Genomic DNA, 17,820 nt, shown 5'->3' with positions numbered 1-17,820 from the left:
AACAGATATATAGCTAGATAAACAGTCTATAGATAGACATTCTGTGCAAGCGTGATATTTTTGTGGTTGTCATTGCATTAGGCAAACTGACTTGTCTCCAAACAAGCCAAGTAATCAACCTCGTCACGGTAAATTAATATTATTCAATATTCATACTAACATTCATAGCTCCAAACTATTGTCCTGTGATTTTTTGTATCAAAACAGATGTCCCCCATTGCCTCAATAAAACAATTAAACCTTGCTTTAGCATATTTTGTACAATTTGACCAGCAATAGGGAGCATCAGATACAGAAAGTGGAAATGATAAAAAGGAACTACGAAATTAAACATATACGTTTAAAGATAATCAGATATTACACCAAAGTACGTCCATCATTGAACCAAACATGAGATAAAAATAACACAAAATAAGGTAACCAAATACATTTTTAGTTAAAGAATTAAACGATATGAATAAAAGTAAAGTAAAATGTTTCTTCAGAACTCAAAAAAAATAATTAAAGGTCATTGCTTGGCCGCCTAGAGGTCGTCTGAAGTTAAAAAATTTTTTTTTTTAAAAAGATACATAAAGATGTGAAATCCTCAAGTTACTGTGTTGTGCACAGTACATTACTGTAAATCAAATGTACAGTAATAAGACTGGTATTGTCATTAAGTATAAAATACTGTTTAAGTCACAGTTCTCAACTGTATTTAATTTTACAATAACAATTCCACTACTGTAATTAAGAATACAGCAATCTACTGTACACATAATTACAGTAACATACATCCTGGCCGCTGGCTGCCAGTAATTTTAATGCAAATATCAATAATTTTCTTACAGTGTATGGTGCATGTTGCTGGTTATGTGAGCCAATGGGACTTAGAAAATTAAAAGCTATCATCCCCGACACCTCAGCTTCAACCTTGATATCCAGAAACTGAATCTCTGAGCTTCGGTATCTACCCACGTTGGCACTAAGTCATTGTTAGCTCGGCATACTGTTGTGCATATAAGCGTGTGTGTGAGTGTGGAGCTGGGAATTTAGTCTCTAGAGCTGGCATAGGAAAGACAAATACAGATGGGGGGGGGGTTAACGGGAAAAGTGAGAGGAAAAGAAGTGGGGAGGGAAAGAGAGAGTGAGGAGAGAGTAAGTAGACAGGGCCGTCTGTTACTACAAGAGCAGCTGGACGTTTTGGCAGGACACCGTGTTAAAGCCCCCTTTCTGTCAGGCTTGTGTATATCCAGACCCTCCACACTCTCCCAAGTCCTTTCAACTCCATTAGGTGACAATGAAGCCTTTGGTTGAGTCACTGCCTTGGCATAGCAGGCCTCAGGGCTTTATAAAGACACCCATGGTCATTCTCTCTGCATACTAATGGGAACACATCTGATTCATGTATTCACGTCTTTTGAGCAAACCAAAAGGCTGCATTCACTTTGATCCCTCTTGGTAGGTCTGTAAGGCCAAGAGCTGTTTTTCTGATTTCCAGGGACATCATGACGAGTTGCAGCATGTTCCCTAATCTCTGGCAGATATGGTGTGTGTGTGTGTGTGTGTGTGTGTGTGTGTGTGTGTGTGTGTGTGTGTGTGTGTGTGTGTGTGTGTGTGTGTGTGTGTGTGTGTGTGTGTGTGTGTGTGTGTGTGTGTGTGTGTGACTACAGTTTGTTCATTTACTATTCCACTTACTAATTTAACTTTCATTTTCATTCCTCTGAAAAAGAAAGTAATTCCATGGAAGGACTTCTTTTGTTTTTGCTTTCCTAAATCTAACGAACAGACAAACACAACTTCACACAGGTGCAAATATAGTTTCAACTGTGGCCTTTGGCATCTTGGCAATGGTATAAAACAAATGAAATGGTTTTGAAGGGTTCTTTTCTCTTCCCTTAAATATTTCGATGTTTCTTCTTTCTTTTCTTTTTTTGGCTCACTCTTGTACAGATAACGATGATTATTGATTGTAAAATAGTCAATACTAATCACTGACACGCCACAGAAGATAAACAAGAACAGGAACTTTTCTGATAAACAAACTCTCCACTGGATAGATAATGATGATGATGATGATGATGATGATGGTGATGATGATCATGATTTATTCCGAACATGTAAATAAGCAGGATATAACATACAGATAAGCAGTTGCCAATAATCTGAAGTGATCAACAAATCCGCACATCAAACTCAGCGAACAAATGTCCACATGCATCAGATTGTTACATGTTCGAAAAGGAGTAAGAGGAAGTAAACACTTATTTTTATTTTCCTTCTATTTATTTCCTACTTATTAGTTCCTAGATGCCGCAGAGGTTCCCTCCTCTTGGGCCGGGGGTGTGTGGTTTATCAACCTGTGGGAAAGCGTCCTCAGCGTGGCATCCCTAGTAGGAATAGCAGACGAGCTGCATGACGGCTCCGTCTGTCACGGTCATGCGCGTTACGCAGGACGGTGGCGCTTTACGCGCATGACCGTGACAGAGAGCGTCAGACTTGAGCACACCACACGGTTCGCCTGATATTCCCACCAAGCAATCTCTCTTCTGTCAACGCTGATATTTTAGCAAACTGCTTTGAAACTTAATTAAATACAAACCAGCGACCATGGGCATTCATTAAATCAAGGCAAACATCATATCCTCAGACAGCCAAGTAGCTTATTTTAGCTAGCTAGGTATGGCGGTAATAGCAGCCAGGGCCATTTTGCCAGGCTTAACTTTGTGACTGTAAATTGATATGAACCATCCCATTAAACAGGTTAGGCTGGAGGCCAGTACGTGGCATAGATGGATGGCAAGGTAAGGAGAAAAATAGGGGGAGAAACTGACAGAATGTAAATCGCTCTAATATTCTGCTTAAACAATGTTTTGATTTTAGAAAAATGATACTAACACAAGATAGTTTGCTACAGGTGGCCTCCAATCTTTGGTAGCTAACTGTTACATCAAGTTAGCTGGCTTGCTGTAGTTTAAGTTAAACTGTCGAGCAAGCACATATTGAAATCTGTGAGAGCACATGTGCGCCCATGGCAACCCTGAAACCACAGAGGCCCCCCCTCCCACACACACACACACACACACACACACACACACATTACAAATCCCAATTACATTTCTGCTCTGGCCTTTGACTAAACTGGGAGGTATCGTAGCCTAGTGAATTGTGTGCAGTGGCCTGTGTATATAGAAATGATGATACCATGCCAGTAGATATCCCTGTGATTTCTGCTTCTGATAGCAGTTAATTTGGTTTGCGCACACTTATCTCTGTAAGACAGTGGTTACTTGGGTTAAATAAAAATAACCTAATTTGCTTTGTAAATGTCAATAGGTGATCATTCGCCAGGCATAGGAAATTTATGTGCATGTCTGCGAGTGTGTGTGTGCGTGGATGCATGTGTGTGCATGTGTGTGAACCCTTTTCTCTGTGTTTCTGCAGACAAATATATGATGCATACCTGTATTTGCGAACTTTGACTCAAACACCACACTGTGGAACAAAACTCTGGCAAAAACCTGTGGGGCAAGCAAAACATTTAAGCTGAATAATGATCCAGCAGTCTCATGGTGTCTCTCGTGTTTTGTTTTTGTTTTGTTTTGTTTTTTTATCCTACACTGCTCACTCTGCATCATAACTATCTGCACATCAAATACCTTGTGCAGGAGTGGGTCCACAGAACACACTCATCATTTTAAAATAGAGGCTTCTGTTTCACAAAATAATTCTTAAAAACATTTATGTGCCCCTTGTCACAGTGAAACCAGGCACTGATACTCCACATTGAAGTTAAAAAAAATTAGATTAGCTATAGCTGTATTTCTTCTTTCATGATTAAAAGAGAAAAATACTCTCCATAGTACATTCATGAAAAAAAAAATTTTGCAAACAACAAATTAGGAGTAATCGAGAGCTCAGTTTGGAAACATGTTTATTACATGTGATGTGATGCAATTGTGTGGCTTCCATATGAAATAGATAAGTTTCTGAGGTTACTGCATAACTGGCTTACATATAGCTCAACATCCTTTGGGATATCCCACATATATCCCTCAACTGTAGTGAGAAATGTGTTTGGCAATAATAATAATGATAACAATAATAATAATAATAATAATAATAATAATAATAATAATAATAACGTGGACCAACAAAAGACACACCAGTGGCTGAGGAGCACCGGACTGAAAGCAGAGATGGAGAGCCTGATATTCGCTGCACAAGACCAGAGCCTGGCAACCAGATCCTATCACCATCGCATCACCAAAGATGGAACAGACCCAAAATGCAGAATCTGTGGAAGGTACGAAGAAACCATCGACCACATTGTCTGAGGCTGCCCGGAACTGGCAAAGATCGAGTACATATACAGGCACAACAAGGCAGCAGCATACCTGCACTGGAAGATCTGCAGGAGTTACAAGATCGAGACGACTGAGAAGTGGTACGAACACTAGCCAAAAACGGTCACTGAGAACAATGATGCCACCATCCTCTGGGACATGCCCATCTACACTGACAGAGAAATAAAAGCCAACAATCCCGACATTGTTATCAAGGACAGGAAGCAAAAGAGGTGCATGCTCATCAACATGGCAATACCATCTGGAAAAACAAAACAAAAACAAAAACAAAAACACCTCAGTTAAAGTCACAGAGAAGCTGACCAAGTACAAAGACCTAGAGATTGAAATCAACAGGATGTGGGGTATGAAGACCGAAACAACACCAGTGGTCATCGGAGCTCTAGGACTCATGAAGAAGGGAATGGAAAAGTTCACCATCCATATCCCAGGCAATGTTAACATCCCTGCAGTCCAGAAAATCAGCGAGTACTGTCAATCAAGTGACATCTACCCTATAGTGCCTCAGGTCCATAGTTTGGACCTGGCTCTACAGGATGTAAAACAGGAAACACGAAAGAAAATAATAACAGCCTACATACAGCCCACATATCTCGGAACAGCTCACATATTACGAGTACTGTCAATCAAGTGACATCTGCCCTATAGTTCCTCAGGTCCATAGTTTGGACCCAGCTCTACAGGATGTAAAACAGGAAACGTGAAAGAAATAATAATGATAATAATAGTAATAATAATAATAATAATAATATTACTCAGATAAACCTGGCATTTCTACATTAGCGGTAGCAGTCACAAGACATTGTTATGATAAAGGTTTAATTTCAACTCTGTATGACTTGTGCCCAGATCTAATGATTCATCCGAATTAAAACTGAGATTATGGACAGAAGATATAGGGGAGGAATTATCTTTAGAAGACTGGAGTGAGGCAAGTAAGGAGGCACAGAGGCAGACAATCAGCAGTAGCTTGAAACTTATCCAGTATAAATGGCTGATGCGGACATACATAACTCCTGTTAAATTACATAAATTTAATGATAACATTCCTGATACTTCTATCGAGTGTAAGGAGACAAGAGGAACACCATATCATTGTATATGGGAATGTGTGAAAGTGAAAACCTTTTGGCAATAGTTATTAATATGATTTATCAATTTTTATCAAAGAAATTACTGTTGGATCCCAAGCTTTTTATTCTTGGTATATATCCTACCAACCCACATTTACAAAGCAGAGAGTTCAGGTTCATAGACATGTGTATATTACAAGCTAAACGTATAATTGCTCTTAATTGGAAAAATGTTGATGGACCAAGAATTGGAATGTGGATCAAAGAAATTGCGTCAAACATGTCAATGGAAACGACAACGTATATTGTTAGACATAAACAAAATGTTTTTGATGATATCTGGAGACCCTTTTTGTACTTCTTAGGGCATAATGTTAATGTTGGCAACTTGCTTCAACAAGAACAAACTCTGGGGGAGTAGGGTAGCTTTATATGATCATGTTCATTGGCCAGAAAAACACCCTTCTTTCTTTTTAATGTTTTTTTCTTTTTTCTTTTTTTTTCTTCTCATTACTTTTATTTATTTTATATAACTTTCTTTTTGTGTACTTAAGTTGTTAGGGATTGGGTTATGGGAGGGAGAACAGGGTGAAAAATGTTTGCTGTGTTCTGTACTTTTGATGTACAATTTGATATGATTTGCAAACTGAAAACCAATAAATATATTGTTAAAAAAATAATACTTTTTTAAAGGCGCCTTTCATGACACTCAAGGTCACCTTACATCAAATACAATAAAACAAAGCAGTAAAAACAGCGCAATCAACCACAAAACAAAATAAGCAATAGAGCACACATCAGCAGAAATTTAAAAAAAAAAAGATGAATTTGATGCTGTTAAAGTGAGTATGCTAAAAGAAAAAAGTGGTTAAAAGGGTGGTTTTAAGAGCAGTTTTGAATTATGTAATGGAATCCACTAAGTGGATGTGACGGGGAATGGAGTTCAAGAGTTTGGGTGCCGCATAGAAGAAAGCCCTTGCACCCATTGTGCTGAGGCTGATGGCTGGTAGTGCCAATAGACCTGCTGGTGAAGACCGCAGGGAGCAAGATGGAGTGTAAGTCTGAAGGATGTCTGTGAGATAAGCAGCGGATAGATTATGAAGTGCTTTAAATGTTGATAACATTTTAAATTAATCCGCTGTGACACAGGAAGCCAGTGTAATTGATTCAGCAGGGGAGAGAAATGGTCAGTGGACTTTGAATGTGTAATAATCCATGCTGCAGAATTGTGGATGAGTTGAAGTCAGTGAATAAGTTTGTTTAGGGATGCCTGCTAGGATTGCATTGCAGTAGTCAATGCATGATGTGACCAAAGCATTGACTAAGACTTACATGGAGTGTTGTCTTAAAGCAGGGCGTAGTCTGGAGATGGAGAAAGGTAATCCAGGAGACATTGTTTATATGACTGGAGAAGGAAAGGGGATAACACCAAGGCTCTCAGCCTAAGCGGAAACAGGTATGGTGGCTCCAGCAATGGGGAGTGAGCAAATATTAGTTTTTGAGAGTATAAATTTAGTGCCAATGAGGAGTAGCTCAGTTTTACTACTGTTGAATTTCAGATAAGTGTTAGTCATCCATATCTGTATACCATGGAGACAAGCAGTGAGGGTATGGGGGGGAGTGTGGAAGTGGGCTTAGTGGACACATAAAGCTGTGTATCATCAGCACAGCAATGGAAATGGATTCCATAGTGCAGGAAGATGTTGCCAAGAGGGAGGAGGTAAATAATAAAGAGGAGCGGCCCCAACATTGAACCCTGCAGAACTCCATGAGGAACTATCAAACTTTCTAACTGATAATTCTGAATTTGTATAAAATGTGTCCTGTATGCAAGGTAGGAGGTAAACTACTGGTACACAGTGCCCCCAACTCCAATGCTAGCCAGCCGATCCATGAGGAGCTGGTGGGATATTGTATCAAGTGCTGCATTGAGGTCAAGGAGGATATGGATAGAGAGTAAACCAGAGTCAGCTGCACGAAGAAGGTCATTGGTGATCTTAACTGGGGCTGTTTCTGTGCTACGTTTGGGGCAAAAGCCAGATTGGAATTGTTCTAAAAGATTATTGTTATCAAGGTAGATCTGGATTTGGGATGCAACTACGCTGTCAAGGATTTTGGAGATGAATGGTAAATTGGAAATAGGCTGGTAGTTGTTTTGGTAAGTAGAATCTAAATTAATATTTTTCAGGGTTGGTCTGATTATGGCAACCTTCAGTGAAGGGGGAACTGTACCAGTGGACAGAGAGGAGTTGATGATGGAGGTTATCAGGGAGCTGATAGAGGGCAGGCATGTTTTAACTAGGGTTGTGGGAATTGGATCCAGGTGGCATGTGGAGGTGACTTAGTAATAAGCTCAGAAATTTGATTTTCAGTTGGAAGACTGAAGTTAATGTACTACAATATCCTGATGTTGGCTGAAAATTGAAATTAAAGTTATTTTCAATTTTCAGATGTTTGAATACTCATGTAATGTCTAAGAGGCTTGGGTTTTATCTCACTATGCCCCTTGAGGCAAATTTGTATTTTGTGATATTGGGCTATACTAATAAAATTGACTTGACTTGACTTGACCATGTTTGACTGTACTTTGTTAGACTCAGCTTGCTACTGCATTAGTTATTTAGTATAAATTCTACCTAGATGCATGATCGATGACATGATGTTTACCATTGAGCATATTATTATCATTTAGTTTTGATCTCATGTTAATCTATATTTTTCAAGTAATAGCCTTATGTCTTGTTGCAGTTACACTTTAACATTCATAGCCTTCACTGGTATGAAGCCAGTGGTTGACTGAATTGATTGAGGATTATGTTCAGCAGTGATTGTTTTAGGATGAGTGATCATCTCATCCCTCTCATGAGTAGTTATTCATTATCTTAATAATGGTGAATAATATATTTTTTATGTAATTAATAATAACAACTATTTTTTATTTAATTATTATTGTATTATAAAGCAGTAATACACATACATTAACAAAGACTTTGGTTGGGAGCCCAACTGTGAAAAGTCTCTCTAGACATTCTCTCAGAACCCATGTAAATATTTGAAGAAAACCAAGCCATTTTACGGCAGCCTCATTAACCACTACCTAATACTGACTTTAAAGTTGACCACTACCTAACCACTGGACAAAGTTTTACAATGGTGTTTTATGGTGGTATGGAATACATTCCTTAAACCTGTCCTTTCAAACACAAAATACCCCCTAGTGCCTTGGTTGTACGGTGTACATTATTTCCTATTACTCCTCAATTAATTTATCTGTGGTTACTGGTACCCATGTTAAGTAAATACAGGTCATTCCTGCAAGTTGAACCAGGAAGTAGCTCAGCAATATGATCAACCATTGATAATATTGGGCATTTTGTGTAATAAATTCTAACTTTCACTTTTGTTTTCATTACCAAACATATGTGGCTTAGATACATGGATTACGTTGTAATTGATGAAACATGTCTGATGCTTGTATTCCATGGCATCATAAGACAGTACTGTACAGCTGAGTCCAGTGGTGGTCTCATGTCAGAGATCTCCAAAATGAAGCTGGTGCATAAAATGGTATCATGATTGACATGTACGATTGCAAAAAATTCAAAAATAAGACCCATGTTGTTAAAAAACAGAATTATATTTTAACTTTAAACTTAACCTGTTTCTGTAGTTCTGTAGCAAAACAATCTTTTGGCTATTGACTTTTGCATGTATGTATTGCACAACATTTTCAAATTGTGTTATTTGCACGCCACTCACTGAGAATGTAAATTGGCAGCCCCTGCGACCCTAACCACTACCTAACCACTGGACAAAGTTTTACAATGGTGTTTTATGGTGGTATGGAATACATTCCTTAAACCTGTCCTTTCAAACACAAAATACCCCCTAGTGCCTTGGTTGTACGGTGTACATTATTTCCTATTACTCCTCAATTAATTTATCTGTGGTTACTGGTACCCATGTTAAGTAAATACAGGTCATTCCTGCAAGTTGAACCAGGAAGTAGCTCAGCAATATGATCAACCATTGATAATATTGGGCATTTTGTGTAATAAATTCTAACTTTCACTTTTGTTTTCATTACCAAACATATGTGGCTTAGATACATGGATTACGTTGTAATTGATGAAACATGTCTGATGCTTGTATTCCATGGCACCATAAGACAGTACTGTACAGCTGAGTCCAGTGGTGGTCTCATGTCAGAGATCTCCAAAATGAAGCTGGTGCATAAAATGGTATCATGATTGACATGTACGATTGCAAAAAATTCAAAAATAAGACCCATGTTGTTAAAAAACAGAATTATATTTTAACTTTAAACTTAACCTGTTTCTGTAGTTCTGTAGCAAAACAATCTTTTGGCTATTGACTTTTGCATGTATGTATTGCACAACATTTTCAAATTGTGTTATTTGCACGCCACTCACTGAGAATGTAAATTGGCAGCCCCTGCGACCCTGGGAGCAGGATAAGTGTTTGGATAATGGATGGATGCTTGTCACGTGGTTTTCAAGAGAATGTTTACGGAGATGCTGTCATATTGATAAAATGTGGGCTCCCAACCTGGCAACCCAAAAAGCATTTTTTATTAATGTGTTATAACCTGTTACTGTTTTATAACTCAATGTAAATAATTGCAACCACTTCTATAAACCCTTCATAAAGTAAACATTTGACACAAGAATACGAGTTAGAACAAGGTAGATTTGAAGACATGTTTACTAAAGTCGGCAGGCAAACACAGAGTCAATAAACAGGTAACGGTCAAAAACACGGAGAATCAGAAAGACTATGGGAATCATTATGGTGTGATACAAGGCTAACAAGAGGTAAAGACTAAGAAATGTACTGTAGAGGACAAATGCCTTAAGTAGGTAGCAACACAGATTAACACAGGTGAACGCAATAACTCAACTAGGGGCATAACAAAAACTAAGGGCTTGAATAGGGGCAGGATGTGGATCTGGAGAAGGGGCTGTGGCAAGGATGGAGCACTGAACTGGAGCAGTGGCAGGGACAGGCGTCGGACTTGGCATTGTGATGGCCTTATTGTAAAGTGGCACCAATTTTGATTTATGTTGATAAAGACACTGAGACCATGATCTTTTCCCCCTCTTTCCCTACAGTGAAATCTCGGAGCTGCAGCTATGCCGGGGTCTTTCTTATTGAGGGACTGACTCGCTACTCGCTGAGCTTTGACATGGCTAAGGAGTTTTGTGAGAATCTAAAGACCACCCTGGCAACTCCTGAGCAAGTCGCAGAAGCCTACGTCGAGAATATGGAAACCTGCAGGTGACATTTTATTTCTGCAAACTAAACATATTAAAATCATTGTATTTACTCTGAATATGACTTTCTCAACAACTTCACAGAGTAATGTGATCAGGCTTGAACTGATTAGATGACAGAGATAATGATGTTTTGAGATCATCGGATTTTTGTTTTGGGTTTTACACAACGTGCATTTCTTCCTGCACCAGAAAACATACCCATCTAACAAAAGAAATAGCCTTAAGATAACATAAATCATCCCATTTTCAACAAAGATCAGTTTTACTGTTAAAACATGGCTCCTAACAATAATAATGCTAATAATAATAATAATTATTATTATTATTATATTGTATTTGTCCAGGAATGGCTGGATCAACAACCAGAGCATTGCCATCCTCAGACATAAGAATCATGAAAACTGTGCAAAGAACATGACAGGTCTCTTTATCAACTCACCTGCTAACCCCAAGGAAAACTATGATGCCTACTGTTATGATGAAAATGGTGACTATATTTAAATAATCACATATTATTTTGACAGCAGCTGTACATCAACAGTTGTCAGTATTATTTAAGAAAAGTATCGTGGAAAATTTAAATCTCTAAGAAGAATGCCGAGCAGTTGTCAACTCCTTTGGTGCCGTTTTTCCAATATTTTTTACTTCTTTCCAATCTTCCTCCACCAACCAGTTGGGCGTGAGGAAAACTGTGAGAAAGCCATTGTTGGAGATGTTGACTTTGTCTCAGATGTACAAGGTCAGTATAGCCGTTCATTTTCACCCCATTATAAATCTTTTTTTTTCCCATTTCTATTCATGACTATTAACAGAATTAAAACAGGAACATCAAAACACTGGAAACCACAGAACTACATAAATGGTAGACTGACTGCTGCGCCACTTCTCAGTCTTGCTCTGAAAGACTAAATTTCCTCTGGCATTAATGGTTGATTGACGGATGTCTATCATGATCAAAAAACACTCTATGGCCCAGGGACATAAAACCTCAACTGACATATTCATTTTTGAATCTGCCTTGGATGAAAGGAGAAACTAACTAAAAAGACGCTCCAGGGACTATAGCTGCACACCTTTTCAAATAGAGAAGGTAATGTCAGGGCCTCCCACAGAATGTGTTGGTCCCCTTCACTCAGTTCACGGTGAGCTATTGCTATATGGTCAACCCCACCAATTTCCCTGCTAACAATTTGCTAGCTGGTGCATCAGTACATAGACATGGTTTTGCAGAATCGCCCTATTTGTTCCCCTGTGTGGGACAAGATCCTCCTTATCAATGTGTCTCAGTTTAGTGCTGTTTGGGGATTACCGTGTTTCCCTGCTCTATTTGTATGGTACCTGCAAAAATTTGAGAACATAGTGCTAATGGTAATACTTTTTCAAAGGCCGTATTGCAATGTCTTTATCTAAGGAATATAATCAAAAGAAACAATATTTGGCGGCATGGTGGCCCAGTGGTTAGCACTGTCGCCTCACAGCAAGAAGGTCCTGGGTTCGAATTCCAGGGTTGTTCAACCTTGGGGGTCATCCCAGGTTGTCCTCTGTGTGGAGTTTGCATGTTCTCCCCGTATCTGCGGTGGGTTTTCTCCGGGTGCTCGGTTTCCCCCAGCATCAAAAGACATGCATGTTAGGGTTAATAATCCTGTCTGTGCCCCTGACCAAGACACGTCAAGACGAACTGGAGTGGTCCCCGGGTGCTGCATGGCGGCTGCCCACTGCTCCTAGCTACACAGCTAGGATGGGTTAAATGCAGAGAAGAATTTTCCCACGGGGATTAATAAAGTATATCAATATTCCTCAGTAATATGTGATACAATTGGGCAAATTAAAAAAGAGAGATGTATGTATATACACAATCAATAATCTATAAATAATACCACTGGACAAAAATAACTGTTTACTTATCAGTCACCAGGCAATTGGCTCTTTTCTCAGAGTAGCAGGACCCATTTGTTGAATGTGATAAAATGACAAGATATCATTAATTGACATCAAGGCTGTCATTAAGTTGTATCTTAGAGCATTTTAGCATAATGAGAGACACTATAATGCTAATGTCTAAATAATGGAAGAAATTCATTGGGTAGGACATAACTCATCTTGTGGAGTACATTAAATGACTGAATACCTTTTTTATGTTATTAAATGCTTCTCTGTGAGAACAGCCCCATAGTTGCATTTTCCCCCACTACATACAGCACTGCGCTGATTGCTCTAAAAGGGTTTACATCTATGGATGCATTTTTAACTATATCAACCAACATCAAACACAATTACAAAAAAAAACAATGTGTCTTTGCAATGTCATCATACATCATTATCTCTATGATATGCTTGAACAAGCTGATGTTTAAAGGACAACTCAAAAAGCAAACCTCATGTTGCGTTCCACAGGAACATGTGACTTGGCTTATAGTCAATTTACTTTTGATAGGCCTTGAAATGATCTGTGATGAAATATCTCCCTATTGGTCATATCATTATTTAACATGCGAGTGATAGGTATGATATTCCTCCTCCCTTCACCCATTGAGGATGAGGTTCAGACACTGTCGAAGGCCAGGTATTCTGTTATCTATTGATAACTCATCTGTCATCCAACAAGTATTTTGCTTTCAGTTCGATTTCTAACCTGTTGCTTGCTTGACCTTGACTGCAACAATGTACAACTCTGTGTTTTACTCTCCAAACAGCTGAACCCTCAGGACAGCCTGTGTCGGGGGGGGATGCAGTCACTATGGAGGACCCAGCCCTTCAGGTAAGGGACCAAACAGAAGCACCAGCAGTAGAGGGAGACCAGTCAGACCCAGGGACCACAAAGCCCCTTCCAGAAGTAGAGGATGTGGCTGTTGGAGCAGACAGTAGCCTGCTGGAGCCCACCTCAGCCCCAGGAGAGGGAGCAACCACGAACGCCGAGGCTCATGGTGGGGTGTTCACGGAAATACACCCAACGACCATACCACAACCTGCAGAACCCAGTCCTGTGGATACAGCGGCCGGTGGTGAGGGCGCAAAATCACACGGGACCACCACTGAGGTTTCCGTCCAGGGGAATGACCATGCTGAAGAAAATGACACAGAGGACCTGGATACTTCAACCATCTCTGGGGGGGTGTTTCCAGAGATGGGAGAGCCCACTGGATCTGGAATGCAGCCGTCCCTCCATGAGGAAGAGGGACCCTCTGTAGTGATTCCTGTTGGAGAACCAGAAAAAAACCAAGAGCCTTCTGTGGAGATGGTTCCAGTGGATAAGGAAAGGGAATATGAAGATGGCAAGGATTCTGAGGCAGAAGGTAAGGATAGGACACAATTACAACAACAAATAACAGTAATGATAGTAAAATCAAAACATGAATTGTGATTAAAATAGTCATTTCAATAGAATTGTGTTGGGGGGGGGGCTGTGCCATATAACCCTTCTCGTAGTCTAGAAAGTCTGAAATCACTGGCTGCGTGTTTTCAAAGGACCACGATGAACATGGTGTTCTTTAAAGGGAAACAATCGTGGTTTTCACCATCACTTCCCTATATATGTATGTTTTAAGAAAAACACTCTATTAGCAGCCACAATACTGTGTACTGTTCTATGTGTCTGAAATGTGCCCAAATTGTGTGGAAAAGTGTCTGCCAGGGACATCACAAACAGTCAATTTGTCAATGTGAAACCTGCACTGACTACATTTCCTAATTTGAGGCTACCTTTGGTGGGTTATGTTGAAATAGGCTACATTGTATTAAAAAAAACGCAAATAACAATGCTACATACAGCTGTTGGAGTGAATGCCACCGAATGCCATGAAAAAAACAATGATTCATAGATTGTCCATACAATTATGGTAGAGTTTCAGAATTTAATACCTTCAACATACAAATAGAAGAGCTCCCCTTTCCTTCCACCATCAAAAGACATGCATAGATCTATGCTTAGAGGGATATGTCTTCATGTCATAGGTAATGCATACTCCTGTCTGTGCCCCTGACTGAGGCATGGCAAGAAGAACTGCAGTTGGTCCCCGGGCGCTGCGCGGCGGAACCCCACTGTTGCTAGCTGCAGTGTGTGTTCGGATGGGTTACATGCAGAGGATGAATTTCCCCACGGGGATTAATAACGTACATCTTGGGGGCGTCCGGGCAGCGTAGCAGCCTTCCGTTGCCTACCAATACGGGGATCCCGGCTCGAACCAGCGTGTTACTTCCGGCTTGGTCGGGCGTCCCTACAGACACAATTGGCTGTGTCTGCGAGTGAGAAGCCGGATGTGGGTATGTGTTCTGGTCGCTGCACTAGCGCCTCCTCTGGTCGGTCGGTCGGTCGGGGCGGTCGGTCGGGGCGCCTGTCCGGGGGGGGGACTTGGGGGAATAGCGTGATCCTCCCACGTGCTACGTCCCCCTGGCGAAACTCCTCGCTGTCAGGTGAAAAGAAGCGGCTGGCGACTCCACTTGTATCGGAGGAGGCATGTGGTAGTCTGCAGCCCTCCCCGGGTGGAGCAGTGACCGGGACGGCTCGGAAGAGTGGGGTAATTGGCCAGATACAATTGGGGAGGAAAAAAAGGGGGGGGGGGATAAAAAATAAAGTACAACTTATCTTGTCTTATCTTATCTTAGAAATAATATGGATAAGGATTATTTCCCCCCTTTAAATTTGGGGATCTGGTTCATAAAATGGCTGTTAACAAATCTTTTTAACGATTTAGCATTTAGGATTTTTTTTCTATAAATTCATGGACGATTATGTGTTGGGATGTGCGTGTACGTGTGTCTATATGCATTTGTGTATCTATGTGAACTTTTTAATTCTCTGTTGAAGCCCCTTATTCAGTATTCAATAATATTGATGGGCTCCTTTTGAGATTGTGATCTTCTTAAATGTTTGATGGGGCTTGCTCAGCAGCCACAGACAAAAAGCTTGTGTTGTATCCCTCTGTTGTGATTATAGACAGTGTTGTTAGATAAGAATAAAGCAAAATTATTGTAACAAATGCGGTTAGAATTACGCCCCTCTACCTGTTTCTGTTTCCACGCCAATTGCCAGTTCAGTGCTGAAAGTGTTGCATTCATATGGCTCAGCCTTTGAAAAGTTGTCATTGTGTCACAAAATGGACGTCCACAACATCTGTGCATTCAGATACTTCTCTTGTAGATGTTAGAAAACCACAAAACCTTTTGAAACTTTTCCACTTCACTGAACAGAAAAAAAAGATTTGGAGAAACAGCACAATCTGCCACACATGCAACAGGTCTTCTGACGACTGAGGAAACTTTAAGAACGATGCACGCCCCCTAGTGTTAGGCTCAGCTAACCAGTTCAAGGGCTGACTTGCATTAACAAATAGATATTGATGTTTTGTTCTGTGATTTTTTTTCGCTTTTGTTTTTTTGCCTTTAAACCCTGCATGCAGTCACAGCCACAATCAGCTAACTTTGTTTACCTACTAGCATACTTCAATAGGAATTTGTCTTAATTTCAGTTTGGCACATAGAGGCATATTCACACCTTACAATATTTCCTAGCACATAACGGACACACACTGTTTAAGAACAATGGAACACATCCACTGCAAAAGGCATCAGATAGTTCTGTATAGTCAAGTGGAAGACAAAGAGTCCAGTGATTGCATGGGTTGGCAATCAGAGGGGACAAGTTCTAAAACAAGCAGTTAGTGGCTTACACAGAATGGCACTTGAAAGGAAACTGCTAGCTTTGCTACAAATTGTTGCTTGTGAGGACAGGGTCAGGGGTGAGCTTATCTTCCTGATTTTACCCTGGTTTCAGGCAGTTCTTTGATCGGAAGCCACTGGCACCCACTGACCCCCTCTGTCAATAGAGCCTATATAGAATCCTGTGCAGAAAACAACTGATACTGCCATGAACCAAACATCTTTTTCTTCTCAAAATAAGTATTTTCTGTGTCACAGGTATTCTGATTCCACACACCTAGAGATCTCATTCACAAATAATACTGCATAGGAGGCATATAGAAAAGCTGACCAGGCAAATAATACTCAAATTGTGTAAGCTCTGAAGCTGTAACAACTGGAAATCATCTTGAGTACACTGTTAGGGTTGATGATTGACGACCGTTATCTTTCATAATTTTTCTTATGATCTATTGGTCATCTTTTATCTTATTCACATACAGCAGCTGAACAGCCTCCTGCCAAAGGAAGAATGATTCCTGGAGCAGCGGCAGTGCCCACGGTTGCTGGACAGCAGAGCAGTGATTCATCAAGTAAATCAATCTGTCATTTCCCTGTGTCGCCCTATAACACTGCTTAAGCACTCTGGAGTCTGCAGAGACAATTGTTAAACAGGATGTTGATGTAAAAAAAAAGAAAAAGCAAGTTTCATGGATGATTTTTATTTAAATCTATCATTTATCTACTTATTGTTTTTGGTTGACTCCTCTTTAAAATGTGTTATTATTATCATTTTATCCATTTAGGTTGGTTGGTCATCATTGGTGTTGTCGTGGCAGTTGGTGCCATTTTACTTGTCTGTGCAGCTGTCGCCAAACGAAACAGGTAGTGTGCATCAAATCATTGTTCAGCCTCCGTCTCTTAGCACGGTCGCATATTTTGTTTCATTCAACAACAGTCTTTCAAACATTTCAATCCACTGACCTAACCCCTCCACATGGGTGGGGTCATTCAACTTGTCTTGCACGATGAAGGATGAAATTCACTTATTTTGGTTGAGGGGTTTATGGGGATGACAGGTGATCATGAAGAACATATCTGACTGAATGCGGTCCCACTTCTTCTTCTTCTTCTTCCTCTTCTTCTTCCTCTTCTTCTTCTTCTTCTTCTTCTTCTTCTTCTTCTTTTTCTTCTTCTTCTTTGGTAGCTGGTGTGGTAAACATCAGACCCTGATGATCACACCCAAGGATGGCGGTGAAGGAAATGGAGCAGCAGCATCGGTAGCAAGCACCCGCGCCCAGGAGAGAGAGCAGGAGATGGTGACCCTGATGAACAAGGAGAAGATCCAAGAGAACGGCAACACGGAGGAGTTCACCGTCATCACACTGGAGGAGTCCTCAGATAAAGAACAGCTCGCGTGAGATGGCAGGAGTGAGGAATTGACGTGAACAGTAGGGGGCTTTGAGGCGA

The 17,820-nt window shown here is 40.3% G+C and overlaps 1 protein-coding gene across 1 annotated transcript in view; it reads left to right on the top strand.

Annotated features, from left to right (window-relative positions):
- Positions 1-17,820, top strand: part of cd44b (CD44 molecule (Indian blood group) b) — a 38,774-nt gene extending 20,954 nt beyond the window's left edge. The window contains exons 2-8 of the mRNA XM_056282128.1: positions 10,552-10,717; positions 11,061-11,203; positions 11,390-11,455; positions 13,410-14,009; positions 16,854-16,943; positions 17,157-17,235; positions 17,558-17,820. Coding sequence (XP_056138103.1) covers positions 10,552-10,717; positions 11,061-11,203; positions 11,390-11,455; positions 13,410-14,009; positions 16,854-16,943; positions 17,157-17,235; positions 17,558-17,771 — 1,358 coding nt within the window. The 3' untranslated portion in view covers positions 17,772-17,820. The remainder of the gene's footprint in view (positions 1-10,551; positions 10,718-11,060; positions 11,204-11,389; positions 11,456-13,409; positions 14,010-16,853; positions 16,944-17,156; positions 17,236-17,557) is intronic.

This window comes from Lampris incognitus, chromosome 6 (genome assembly GCF_029633865.1).
Source record: "Lampris incognitus isolate fLamInc1 chromosome 6, fLamInc1.hap2, whole genome shotgun sequence".
Taxonomy (NCBI): Eukaryota; Metazoa; Chordata; class Actinopteri; order Lampriformes; family Lampridae; genus Lampris; species Lampris incognitus.
This window is presented reverse-complemented; position numbering and strand designations above follow the sequence as displayed.